The following is a 12,509-nucleotide window of genomic DNA, read 5'->3' on the forward strand; positions in this document are numbered from 1 at the left end:
AGTGTGAAAGAGTAGATCATATTAAAAAAAACAATCACTTTACCATATTCCCTAAAATTAGCTTGAGATATACAAAGTATTCCTTGTAAAAACTAGCATAATTTTAAATGTCTTGCAAGGAGCTGGAGATGTGTCCTTCAAGAGAGAAAACCATATAGTAAACATTCTCCTGAGACTAGAAAACATAAACAATTCTTCAGAATAAAGTTTTGAGTTGTGACTGTAGCACAGCCACATACAAAACAGTTAAGCAATTATTGTTTTAAAAACAATAATTCTGTTTTAAAAGCATAATTCTGCAACATTTTAAATCACTTAAATAAACTTTATCTTGAAAATCTGTATAACCAACATTTGTAGGATATAAATATATTCCCAAAACTTATGTTGCATAGGAGGCTTAAATGCTCATCCTCAAAAGTTCTATATATATGTACCTTGGTACCTACAAAATCACCTCTTTTCAGAAATGACATACCAAAGCATTCACAAGAACAGATGTGTTGAATAAAAGAGTTACATGAGCTCCAAAGTGTCAGTGTGTGTGTGTGTGTCCCTCTCCATCCTCCTCTTTCTAAATGATGAAATTTGGAATAAATGTCTTACATCATAAAAGCAAGTTTTCATAGGGCTAATTTTTCCACTTACCAATTCCATCATTCTGGAAATGATCATTCTGGATATGATGGAGGCTTTTCCCCTTTACAGAAAAACACAAATGTATAATAATTTAAACACACCTAATATTAAAGAACAAAAACCATTTTCCTCATTCCATGCAAAATAAATGTATATAGCAACAATTAAAATGTAAAGACTGTGAGTCTGTAATTAATAACCATTAGATGCCTTTGAGCCAACCTTCTTTTTAAACATTAAGTCAGGGACTGCCCTGGTGGTGCAGTGGCTTAGAATCCGCCTGCCAATGCAGGGGACATGGGTTCGATCCCTGGTCTGGGAAGATCCCACATGCCGCAGAGCAACTAAGCCCATGCGCCACAAGTGCTAAGCCCACGCACTGCAACTACTGAAGCCTGTGTGCCTAGAGCCTGTCCTCCGCAACAAGAGAAGCCACCGCAATGAGAAGCCCGCGCACCACAATGAAGAGTAGCCCCTGCTTGCCCCAACTAGAGAAAGCCTGTGCGCAGCAACGAAGACCCAACACAGCCAAAAATAAATAAAATAAAATAAAGTAAAAACATTAAGTCATGGTGCTAGGCCTCAAGTTTCCTCAACATCAAATTAAGGATATCTAAAATTCTTTTTTCTTTTTAATGTTTTTATAAAAAGAAATATGCATCAATATGACTGAAACCTAAATTCTATTCCTTTGCAGCTTCTCTATAAATTTTCTATGAAGTGTAAATGCCGTTTTCAAGGGAAAAATATCAATCTTCAACTCCTGAGGATGAGAACCTTTAAAATAATAACATGAATGTAAATATGCTTTGGGGTTTACGATATTTTGAGTATGATTCATGGCATCAAACTGTAAAATTTACTGAAGGAACAGGAAAATGCACAGTGTCAAAATCTGCTTAAGAGAATGTACGAATTTTCTAGAAAGCAATGTGGATGTCAAAAGCATCAGAAACGTACATATGCTTTAACCCAATAATTGCACTTCCAGGAACCTAAATGTCCAGCAGTAGAAAATTTATTAAATAAGCAATGGCAGATTCATACAATGGCATGCTAGTCTACCATTAAAAATGATGACTTTGGGGCAGAAATATGTGAAGAAACATATGGTTCTGAGTTTCTAGACTTAAAAAATTTTTTTTTCTCTTTTCATTGGCTAAATGTAACACACAAAGCCATTACACAACACAAGTAGCACATTATACAACTTACCCTTCCACCACGTAAATTTTTTATTTGTTCACTGTATCTGAAAGCTTAAGTGGGGGGATAATGTCTATAGCAAGAGGAATTTGTTCTTGACCAAAGCAAAGGTACAGTGATGCTTCCCTTATCTCCCTATCCGTCAGCAACTTTAAATATTCACGTTAGCACTAAACATCAAAGGCTTATGGTCAGCTGGTTAGCGACGGGTAGGCAAGGGCAGCTAAGCTCTAACTCTGAAAAAGTCAGAAAAAAAATAGTCAAGAAAGAATCAGAGTTGCTCCATTAACCAGAAGAGAATGTTCACAGTGATTGTCGTTAGCTATTAAAAAAACAAAAAACAAAAAACAAGCTTCTGAGGAATAGAGAAGTGAAAAGAAAAGCAGGCAGAGGAAAGGAGAAAATGGCAGACAGCAGGGACAGCAGCAACAGGTGGAAGATGAGAGGCGTAAGCAATGAGAAGTGACCACAAGAGCAGCCAGAGGCAGACACGCTGACAGAAGAAAGGAGAGCAGTGACACAGCAGAGATAAGACCGTTCCAAGAGGCTAACAAACCATTCAGATTTCTCAGCCTCTGAGGACTTGTCAACCAGGGGCGGCTGTGTGTCAGGTGGAGAAAACGCTGTCACTGGGTCAGTGTGGAAGGCACAACAGCCCCCCAAAGACACACACACCCTACTCCCTGGAACCCATGAGTTGTCATGTCATGTGGCAAAAGGGGCTCCGCAGATATAACTAAAGACTTAAAATAGGAGGATTATCCTGGATTATCTGGGGCGATCCAATCTAATCACATGAGCCCTAAAAGCAGAGACACCTCTCCAGCTGAGTCAAAGAGATGTGGAAGAAAAGGAAGGAAGAGATACAAGTGGTAGAAGGGGAAGTCAGAGATGCCAAGAGAGAGAAGGCTTCAATGCGCTGTTGACAGCTCTGAGAGGTAGAGCCACATGCGAGAACTGGAAAGAAGCCTCCAGAGCTAAGAATGGCTCCCAGCTGACAGCCAGCAAGGAAACAGGGACCTCAGTCCTTACAACCACAAGGACTGGATTCTGCCAACAGCCTGCATGACCTTAGAAGCAGATCCTTCCCAGAGCCTCCAGATAAGAGCCCATTCGACCAACACCTTGATCCTGGTCTTGTGAGACCTGGAGCCAAGAAACCAACAAAAACCTGGACATCTGACTCAAAGGAATGTCAGATAATAAATGGGTGTCATTTCAAGTCACTAGGCTTGTGCTAATTTGTTACAACAGCAATAGGAAATCAATACAAAGAATAACCGTAGCCTGGATTGTTCCTGCACTGTAAAGCTGGAAGCATGCCAGACAATATACATCAGCACTCTGGGTGCTGTGTGATAAACTAAGTGAAAAAGAAACTTGGGAAGGACCTAAATCCCTAGGACTTTACCTGTTTAGGTCATTATTGATTCCCTGAGCTTAGAACATCGCCTGGCTCAATGAATACTGTTGAACGAATGGGGGGAAAAAAGCAACTTGGGGCCTCTCACAAAAAGATAGTGGCATATCTGCAAGCATAATTCAGCCCCCTGTTACAGTTCAATATGGGAAAACTCCTCTAGCATATTTAGACTTCCCATGCAACTGCAGAGCAATAAGTGTGCTTGGTCTATACAAAATACACAGTGTTTGGTAGCATGTAACTAAATAACAATGCAGCAGTAAGCTAGAGCTAACTATGTAGAAAAGTCATTCCATAATGATAATTCCAAACTTCTGCTAATAAACCTTCAGAAAGTATGTATACCTTTGGTAGAAAGCTTATAAGCAAATGTAGTTCACATCATCTGTTTTTTGAGGACCACTGTTTTTACTCAACCGTTTATTCATTCAAGTATTTATTTTTTCATTCACTCATTCTTTCATTTTCCATTTATTCATTCAACAAATGTTTATGAGGGCCCACGATACGCCCACCCCTGGCTGGGCACTGAGGCTACTGAGCCACACAAGTCTGACACGTCTTCTGATGTCTGGACACTGAGACACAACATAAGCAGCTAGAGACAGACAGTGAAGGACAATTCACAAACTAAAATCTATAAAACAATGCTATGGTCTTCTCAGAGGACCCATTCCTGAATATTATCTATCCTCTGAATAGTTTTTATAGTATGTACAAATGAATCTGTCCCATGTTCGCAAAGTTTCTGAACACTGTTCCCAGCACGTGCCCAGGAGTAAGCAGACTGAAGACAAGCAAATTGTTTTCCTACGTGCTGATTCGGTAGGCACCCGTGAAACAGATGCCTTCCTACAGATAAATGATGCCTGGAGGGTGGGGCAATGAGTCTGAGCTAGGACCACCTGCTCCTGGATCCCCTAATATCTGTACCTTCGCTAACCCTTACCAGAGAACCTACATCTTAGTGAGGAGAATAAAGCCATTTGATTGGTGAAGAGCTAGGGGTAGGCTTTGCTGCCAGACACAGTCCTGAGGGAGCAGGTCCTGGAGCACGTGTAACCATCACCCAGCATTCTGATGATTTTATCTACATTAAATCTTACTGCGATTTTAAGTCTTAGGCTAACATTAACCTTACTAGTTTTTAATATTTCTTATGCACAGAATTGCATTAAAAGTTAAACATTAAGGAAACTTGGGGGGAAATTATATGGCTTAGTATCCTGTTTTAAGAAACAGCACGCTTTTCTTGCAAGTAAATTCCCCTTCATCAAAAGACTCTAGCATATGAAATAAAACATCTGGAATTTGTTTCAAAATTCTCCAGTGCATATATGTGGCGGTGGAGTAGTGGGCTGATAGCTAAAACAAGATCAAGGATAAATTGACAGTTAATGAAGCTGGATGATAGGGAATTCATTATACTCATCTATTTATGTATATATTTGAAATTTTCTACAATAGAAAGTTGGATAAAAAAAGACTCCAGTACAAATTCAATCCTCAAAACAATTTAATAGAAGTAAAATATAGTACTGGGGCGTGAAGGGAGAGATGATGACAAAAGTAACCTTTGGCTCACTATAACTTAGTTACCTAAAATTATTATTATTATATATGATATAAAGAACTTTAAATAACCAGGTATATAAACAATTGAGTGAACCTCTGTGTTAGTGACGATGAAATAACAGATGATATCGACTGGATCAGTGGAGAAAATTTCCCAAAAAGTTAAAAAGAAAAAATTGGGGAGATGGCTGCTATGGTCCTTAACTACACAGCCTCCCTACTGAAAGAAGGAAGCCCCACTGCACTCTCCTGGGTGCATCATAGCCATTATTCACTTATCAGGTACTTACTGAGCACCCACTATGTGCAGAGTGGGGCCAGGCACTAGAGGCCATAAGAAGTATATACAGAATAGGATTTTTGTCTTCGGGGAGTTTATAGTCTTGGCAAAGCAAGGGGATTCAACATATATTTTCTTTACCTTTAAAATAAAAACAAAAAGCAAATCACAGGATCTTGCTTAGGGTCAGTACACATTTGATATAATGGCTTGAATCTAGCTGCATCTATGGTACATTAATTGATGCTAACATTGATCAATTAAGTAAAAAGTTTATTGTAGTTATTGTATTTAAGAATGTGCAAAAGGCATAATGTCTCTGAAACATTTAAATAAAAAACAATAAAATTTAAAAGTTTCTAACTGGGTTCCCACTCTTCACCTACTTTAAGCTACTTGCTGTTCCCTGGAGAGCCTGCTCTCTCACACCTCTCGCTTTTCGTATGAGCTCTTTGTTAAGCTTCACTCATTAATCTTAAAAACACTTCTAAGCACCTGTGATAAGCCAGATGTTGTTCTAGGCACAGAGGCTAGAGCAGCAAATAATACAGGCAAAAATCTCTGCCCTAAGGGAGTTTCTGTTCTAGTTTCTGACAGTCTTCCCAATCTCCCACTCACTCCATCCACTCGGTGAAATTACCCCGAAATCTCCAGTGTGGTGCAGTGGTACGTCCTCTGACCGTTACCCTCCAACATCTGCCGCAAGAACACTGGGGCTAATCTGCTTCTCTATTACCTACCGTAACAGCTGTCACATAGAAGAAACTTAACTATTTGATAAATAAGTTGATTATTCATTTATCAATAGTTTAAACTTTAGAAATCTAGAGGATTCAGTTATGCAAAATGCTTAATCTGCTTAATTCCAAGTCACTAAAGCATTATTGTATATCAGGTCCATTTTTATTAAACGCAGACAACAGTACATTAAAACAGAAAGCAGTTCTCGTCTCAGTTTAATATTTACTCAGCTAAAAGTTCTTCAAGATATTAAAGCAATAATTATTTCTTACACATTAAGCTTTACATTTTTAAAATGAAGCCCCAAACTGGCATACTCTCTTAATTCATGTCAGTAAGTTTAATATCATGCTGATGACTATAAATACACCCAAAAACCAGAACAAATACTAAACATGCCACTCTCATAACTTTCTTTTCTAGATGGTAAGTGCAAGCATTTTTTCTTTCAGGCAGTCTAGCAAAGAAACCAGCTGTTTCTGACCAAAATAACAATAGTTCAAAAGTAGACATGGGGGCCTTGATTCCCCCCCATCCCATCCCACCCCAATGACTAGACTCTACTTCTTACATAACAAACACTGGTCAGTCGATTAAAGTAACCTTCAAGCAGTCAGCCGAATTTTCTGTGCCAAATACCACTCGAACTGGTCATCAACAAGAGGTTAGAACTGTTTTCTTTATACAAATATTGCTATTATATTATTCCTTATAAAAAATATGCTATAAGAGCATGCTATATAATATTCTATAAGAGCATGCTTTTAATATGTGTGGCGGTCTTTTAAACTGCTTTGTTTTATTCACATCTTGCTAAAATAAGTCTATCAGTAGAGAGGACCGGGAGGTTATATTATTTACAAAGGGCACCAGACCTAATCAGGTACCTGGAAACTTTTTTTTTTTTAAGATTTTTTTGATGTGGACCATTTTTGAAGTCTTTATTGAATTTGTTACAATATATTGCTTCTGTTTTTTTATGTTTTGGTTTTTTTGGCTGTGAGGCACGTGGGATCTTAGCTCCCCGACTAGGGATCAAACCTGCACCCCCTGCATTGGAAGGTGAAGTCTTACCCATGGACTGCAGGGAAGTCCCCTTGAAAACTTTTTGAGGATGATTTATGCCATTAAGCAGCATGGCTAAACACTACACTGTATTTTCAATTAATATCCACACTGGACGAGTTCCTTGCAGAAACTGGTTGCCGTCAAATGTAACCTTCAATTCCAACACGTAAAGTAACCTGCAGCCCAAGAAAGCGCTGACGTCTCTGCACTGTTCTCTCTTTAACCTCTTCAATTTCACTGACAGGCTTTACCTTGGGGGGTGACTGCTGCAATCTGTTGGTATTTCCCGTGTGCTGCACTCTCAGAGCCCGGGGGATAAATTCAGGTGCCAGTGGATTCAACACATATGTCTTCTTTAGTTCTAAAGCCTCTAGCTGCGCTTTGATCTGTTCAAAAGTGATTCCATGTAGGCTATTATTTTCATGACACAGGGCAATAAACCGCTCCCAAAATTTCCTACAGAAAAGATTTAGAAGATCAGTTTATAATTTCAGTGGACGAGATCACAGAAATGACTAAAAGCAACTAAAGATAATTTCGAATTCCCCCACCCCAACCCCAAATCCTTAGGCCCAGTATTCATCTATGATTCAGGTATAATCTTCCCACCAGATCACAAGACTTCAGAAGTTTGGTTCTGAAACTACAATCATGTCTAGTACTGTGGAACATACAAATTCTGCTCTCCATTAATTCTGGCTGATCAATGAAAGTAACATGGTCAGTGCTCGACTATGCACACTAATTTGGAATGACAGATTTTGTTATCCACACAGTAAGCAAGGATTTCAAAATTGATAACTCATTTTATCAAAGATTTGTACTTCTAGGCATACTCATCATATACACATTTGTATGTATACATATATATATATTATATACATACACACACACACACACACACACACACACACACAAATTTGAATTATGGGGCCAAAGTAGCCTGGTGCTGAGTGACTAAGAAAAGCCAATTCAGACACAAATCTGAACCACAAAGTAAATAATTCTCAAAAGGAACTTAAGAATTAACCAGTTATTCCTTCCTATATTTTTCTTTTAATTAACTGACGCTTGTCACAGCAAAGCTCATAACATTAATTGACTAAGTTAAAAGAATTAAATTATGAAAAACACAGGAAGTTGGAATGCTAATTTTTTTAAAAAAAATAAATAAATTTATTTATTTATTTATTTAATTTTTGGATGCACGGGGTCTTTGTTGCTGCTCGCGGGCTTTCTCTCGTTGCGGTGCGTGGGCTTCTCACTGCGGTGGCTGCTCTTGTTGCGGAGCACGGGCTCTAGGCGCGTGGGCTTCAGTAGTTGTGGCTCGCGGGCTCTAGAGCGCAGGCTCAGCAGTTGTGGCGCACGGGCTTAGTTGCTCTGTGGCATGTGGGATCTTCCTGGACCAGGGCTTGAACCCGTGTCCCCTGCATTGGCAGGTGGATTCTTAACCACTGCGCCACCAGGGAAGCCCTGGAATGCTAATTTTAATGATGATTATTTATCTCCTAATCAAATTAATAAATACTAAAGGAGAAAAATATATTCAAAATTAATCCAGCTGTACACTGTTGTTCCTGAAGTTTTGAAAATTGATCTCCAAATATTAAAAACATTATATATTACAAAAGATAACATATAAAAAGTTTTAGGATTTTAAATGACTATTATAAATATGCATACCTATCTTTAGTATGAGGTTCAAATAATGTTTTATTATGCTATAAAAGATATGTGATATGGTTTCTTCCCAAGTTGGTATCCTTGTGTCCAGGTGGACAGCAGGAAATCAAGATGGCTTCAAGAAGCATAAATAGAAAGGTTTATATTATAAAAGTTAGTATATGAACGGGAATGGAGTTATTAATACATTCATAAAACTGCAGATTTTCATTTCAAACTATGTTTCTCTTACATATGCTTTCTACCATCTTTTCTAAGTTTTTAAAGATGAGTTTAAGAAATGGGTCCAGAAAAAATTTCAGGCCTCCATGTCAACAATAGGAAAGGTAAAAATGCTATAAAATATTAAATATGTATTTCCAACAATAAGACATAAAGGCTAACAAGACACTCACTCAGCTACAGGAAGTGTGTGTTGCTAAGAAATGCACACTGAAAGCTGCCCTTTATTTTTATTCTTAAGAACCTTTCCATAGGAATCAAGTTTTTTTCCTCATTGTCTGACAGCTAAGGAAAGACTAGCTTCAACACAGCACTCAGGATATAAAATCCCCAAACTTTCCTACCCTACTGACAAAGAACCCCCAAATATTCAACTGTATTAGTATTTATCAATACAATTCTACTACGTCCTGTATTAAAAAGGAAGTTTTTTTTGGTCTAATTGATAAAGTAACAATTTCATATTCGTGTGAACTTCAAGGCACAGCAAAATGAGGAGAGAATGGATTGACTTTACTACAGCCCAGTTTTTAATTTTAATTTATGATAACATATTTTCATTTCCAGCTTACATAACCAAAATGCTAGAACTTGCTCTATTTCAAGCTCCATACCCTGTCCCTATACGGCTCTTTCTGACCTCAAATGCACTGAAGTAACATCGAGTTAAGCAGAACCTTTAAACAACCTCACACGTCACAAGAAGCTGGTAGCTTGGTGACAGTTTTCATCTACAAAATCCCAGGGATCTCAAGGAAACAGCCTTTGAGTTAAAGGAACCGTTTCAGAAGCAACACTAAACACTTGCTAGAAGCTAACCAAGTTCAACTAATTCCAAAAGCAACCCGGAATTTCCATCTTAAATCTCACTTGTCTTTTGATAGCAAAATAGCAAAATGGTCAAGCACGTGGATTCTAGAACTAGGCTGCCTGGGCTTCAGTCATGGCTGTCACTCAGCAGCCCTGTAACGTTGGGCAAGTTATTTAACCTCTCTTCATACCTCAGTTTCCTCATGTGTAAAACAGGGCACCAACAGTGTTATTATTATTATACTTTATCACTAAGAAGACTTTTATTTCTCACTTTTAAACTTTCAGAGAAATGTGTTCTTTCCTTCAAAAATTCTTAAAGCCAAAAATATTCCTTTCTTCTCTCTTTGTGAAGGCTCTTTCAAAGACCATTTCACACTGTCCTTGAACTCAGTTCTTTAATGAAATACTACACATGGCATTATGAGGCATTTCAGAACACATGACTGGAAGATCACTTGAGAATTTCAACAACACTCAGACTGAAGAATTCACCACTATGATTATTTAAAGGCTTCGCCAATTCTCAGCACCTCCTTAAAATGTTAACATTTTTTTTTTTTTCTAGTAATGTTGATTAGAAAACCCAAGTGTGTCTCTATGTTGTGATGTAAGTGTTACTTTCAGAAGACAAAACCTTACGTTCAATCACTGCATGAACCCAAAGTCTGCTTTCATTTTCATGCCAACCTTGCTTCTAGGATCGCTGATAAAACATTGAAAAATCACTTGGTGTCCTCAGGTCACAGAGAGAGAGGGTGTGTGTGCACATACACACACCTCTGCACGTGTGAAATAGGTTTATATCTCACTGAGCAGGTGGAATTCGCTAATGAAGAAATTCGGTTCAAAGAGAGATCTCTTCCAAACACTCTGGTTTGAAAAAAACGCATGAACACGCCCCGCCTCCCCTCCCCCATCACCTCCCCTCACTCAGTGTAGATTTATCCACGCACACGCCTCGCTTCCTCGGAAAGGCAGGGTAACCCAGTGAGGTCAATCTGACATCTGTTTGAGCGAGACACTTAAGTAGCTATGTGGTCCTGGGCAGTAATTTAAACTCTACAACAGGCTGCCCATTTAAAATGCAAATAAAATACCCACATTACCGGGTTATTAGGATGACTGAACGAGGCAAAGTGTACAAAGCACTTGACCTAGCACCTGGCACAGAGAAAGGTGTCAATAAACAGCAGCTACTACATTAATATTTGTTTGTTTGGCGAGTGGGAGAAGGGAAAGTTCCCTCCATTCACTTAGGGTTAACAGAAAAATTCTGTTTAAAAATCCTTTACAGGGCTTCCCTGGTGGCACAGTGGTTGAGAGTCCGCCTGCCGATGCAGGGGACTCGGGTTCGTGCCCCGGTCCGCGAAGATCCCACGTGCTGCGGAGCGGCTGGGCCCGTGAGCCATGGCCGCTGAGCCTGTGCGTCCGGACCCTGTGCTCTGCAACGGGAGAGGCCACAACAGTGAGAGGCCCGCGTACCGCAAAAAAAAAAAAAAAATAATAATAATAAAAAAAAATCCTTTACAACAAAAAAGATTATACAACTGGTTGCCTTCTAAACTGGTATAGTAAACACAGTAATCATTCCTTGAAAACTTGATCAATATTTGGAAATATCATATTAGTTTTTTATAAATATCAAATGAGCAAGGGAGAGAGACATCCTGATTAACTCAAACTATTGATACAAAGAATTCACGCCTTCATTAGTATAGTACCTAAGAATCACATTATGTCCTCCAGGTTTACTTGTATTATGAGATTAATTTAATTTCTAATGAAACTGGAAAGAGTAAAGCATAAATATCCATAGCCTCAACTATCAGCTCCTGGGTTAGAGCTGATTAAATTGTCCAAATAACATAGATTATCAGCATTCCCATTCAGCTATGGGTCACATGATTTTCTCTCCCTACACAATGTATTGACCTCTCTGAAAATATTTTACTTAGCTTATAAATTAATTTGAGGGCCTTGACACACTCCAGCTGAGTAGTAAGAAATAAGCAACCTGCAGGCCTGGCTTCAAGTTAAAAATTAGCCCTGGATCATTCTGATAGCATGGCCTCAGGAAGAATCATTCACCTATTTGCTCTGAGAAAATAACGACTTATGTCAGAGAAGGGGTGAAAAATGCTGATCTCATGTAATTCACAGCATAATATACCTCTATGGAAAGGGGTAATGATTTTTAAAAATATGCATGTTGGTAAACGTTTGGGGTTATTTATGAAGAATGTCCAAAAGTAATGTCACTCAAGACTACTGTTATACCTATTTATTCCCACAACAGTTTCTAGTTGCTTTTAATACATGTCAGCCTACTTTACATGTGTTAATCTAATAAAATTCTAATCAAACTGTATGTGTTCTCACATTTATCAAATGATAAATATAAACAAAAATGGTAAACAACCACAGCAGTATTCTAACCAAATATATCTGCAATGAATAGTAAAGTAACTAAAGTGAACTTCTCAGGGGAGGGAAGCCACATTAATAGACTTAGTTTTATTCATTGGTATCTTGGAATTAATATAGTTCCCTCCCCAACTTTTTGTCATTAGTGGCTAAAAATTAATGGAAATCTATTTTTAAAACAAGAAATTAAAGATATTTTACAATAGAACTGTTTAGCTATATATAAACAAATCATGGACCATTCAAGTTTTACTTCCTTAAAAATAAAAGGTTATTCTTCAGAATATAACCATAAATTAAACTCTACGTGATTCCTTTGTTAATGGCTTTCCCCTATAAAGTATATTAACTTCTTTTGGAATCTTAAACTCTAATGTATGCAGCTTATTCTTAAAGGTCCCAAATTGCTTCCTTTGCCACAGAATACTTTTTTCC

The 12,509-nt window shown here is 38.1% G+C and overlaps 1 protein-coding gene across 1 annotated transcript in view; it reads right to left on the reverse strand.

Annotated features, from left to right (window-relative positions):
* HELZ (helicase with zinc finger) overlaps positions 1-12,509 on the reverse strand; it is a 149,966-nt gene that overhangs the window by 48,160 nt on the left and 89,297 nt on the right. The window contains exons 23-24 of the mRNA XM_007455280.1: positions 7,184-7,388; positions 649-700 (exon numbers count right to left, since the gene is read on the reverse strand). Coding sequence (XP_007455342.1) covers positions 649-700; positions 7,184-7,388 — 257 coding nt within the window. The remainder of the gene's footprint in view (positions 1-648; positions 701-7,183; positions 7,389-12,509) is intronic.

Source organism: Lipotes vexillifer, unplaced genomic scaffold (genome assembly GCF_000442215.2).
Source record: "Lipotes vexillifer unplaced genomic scaffold, Lipotes_vexillifer_v1.1 scaffold664, whole genome shotgun sequence".
NCBI lineage: Eukaryota > Metazoa > Chordata > Mammalia > Artiodactyla > Lipotidae > Lipotes > Lipotes vexillifer.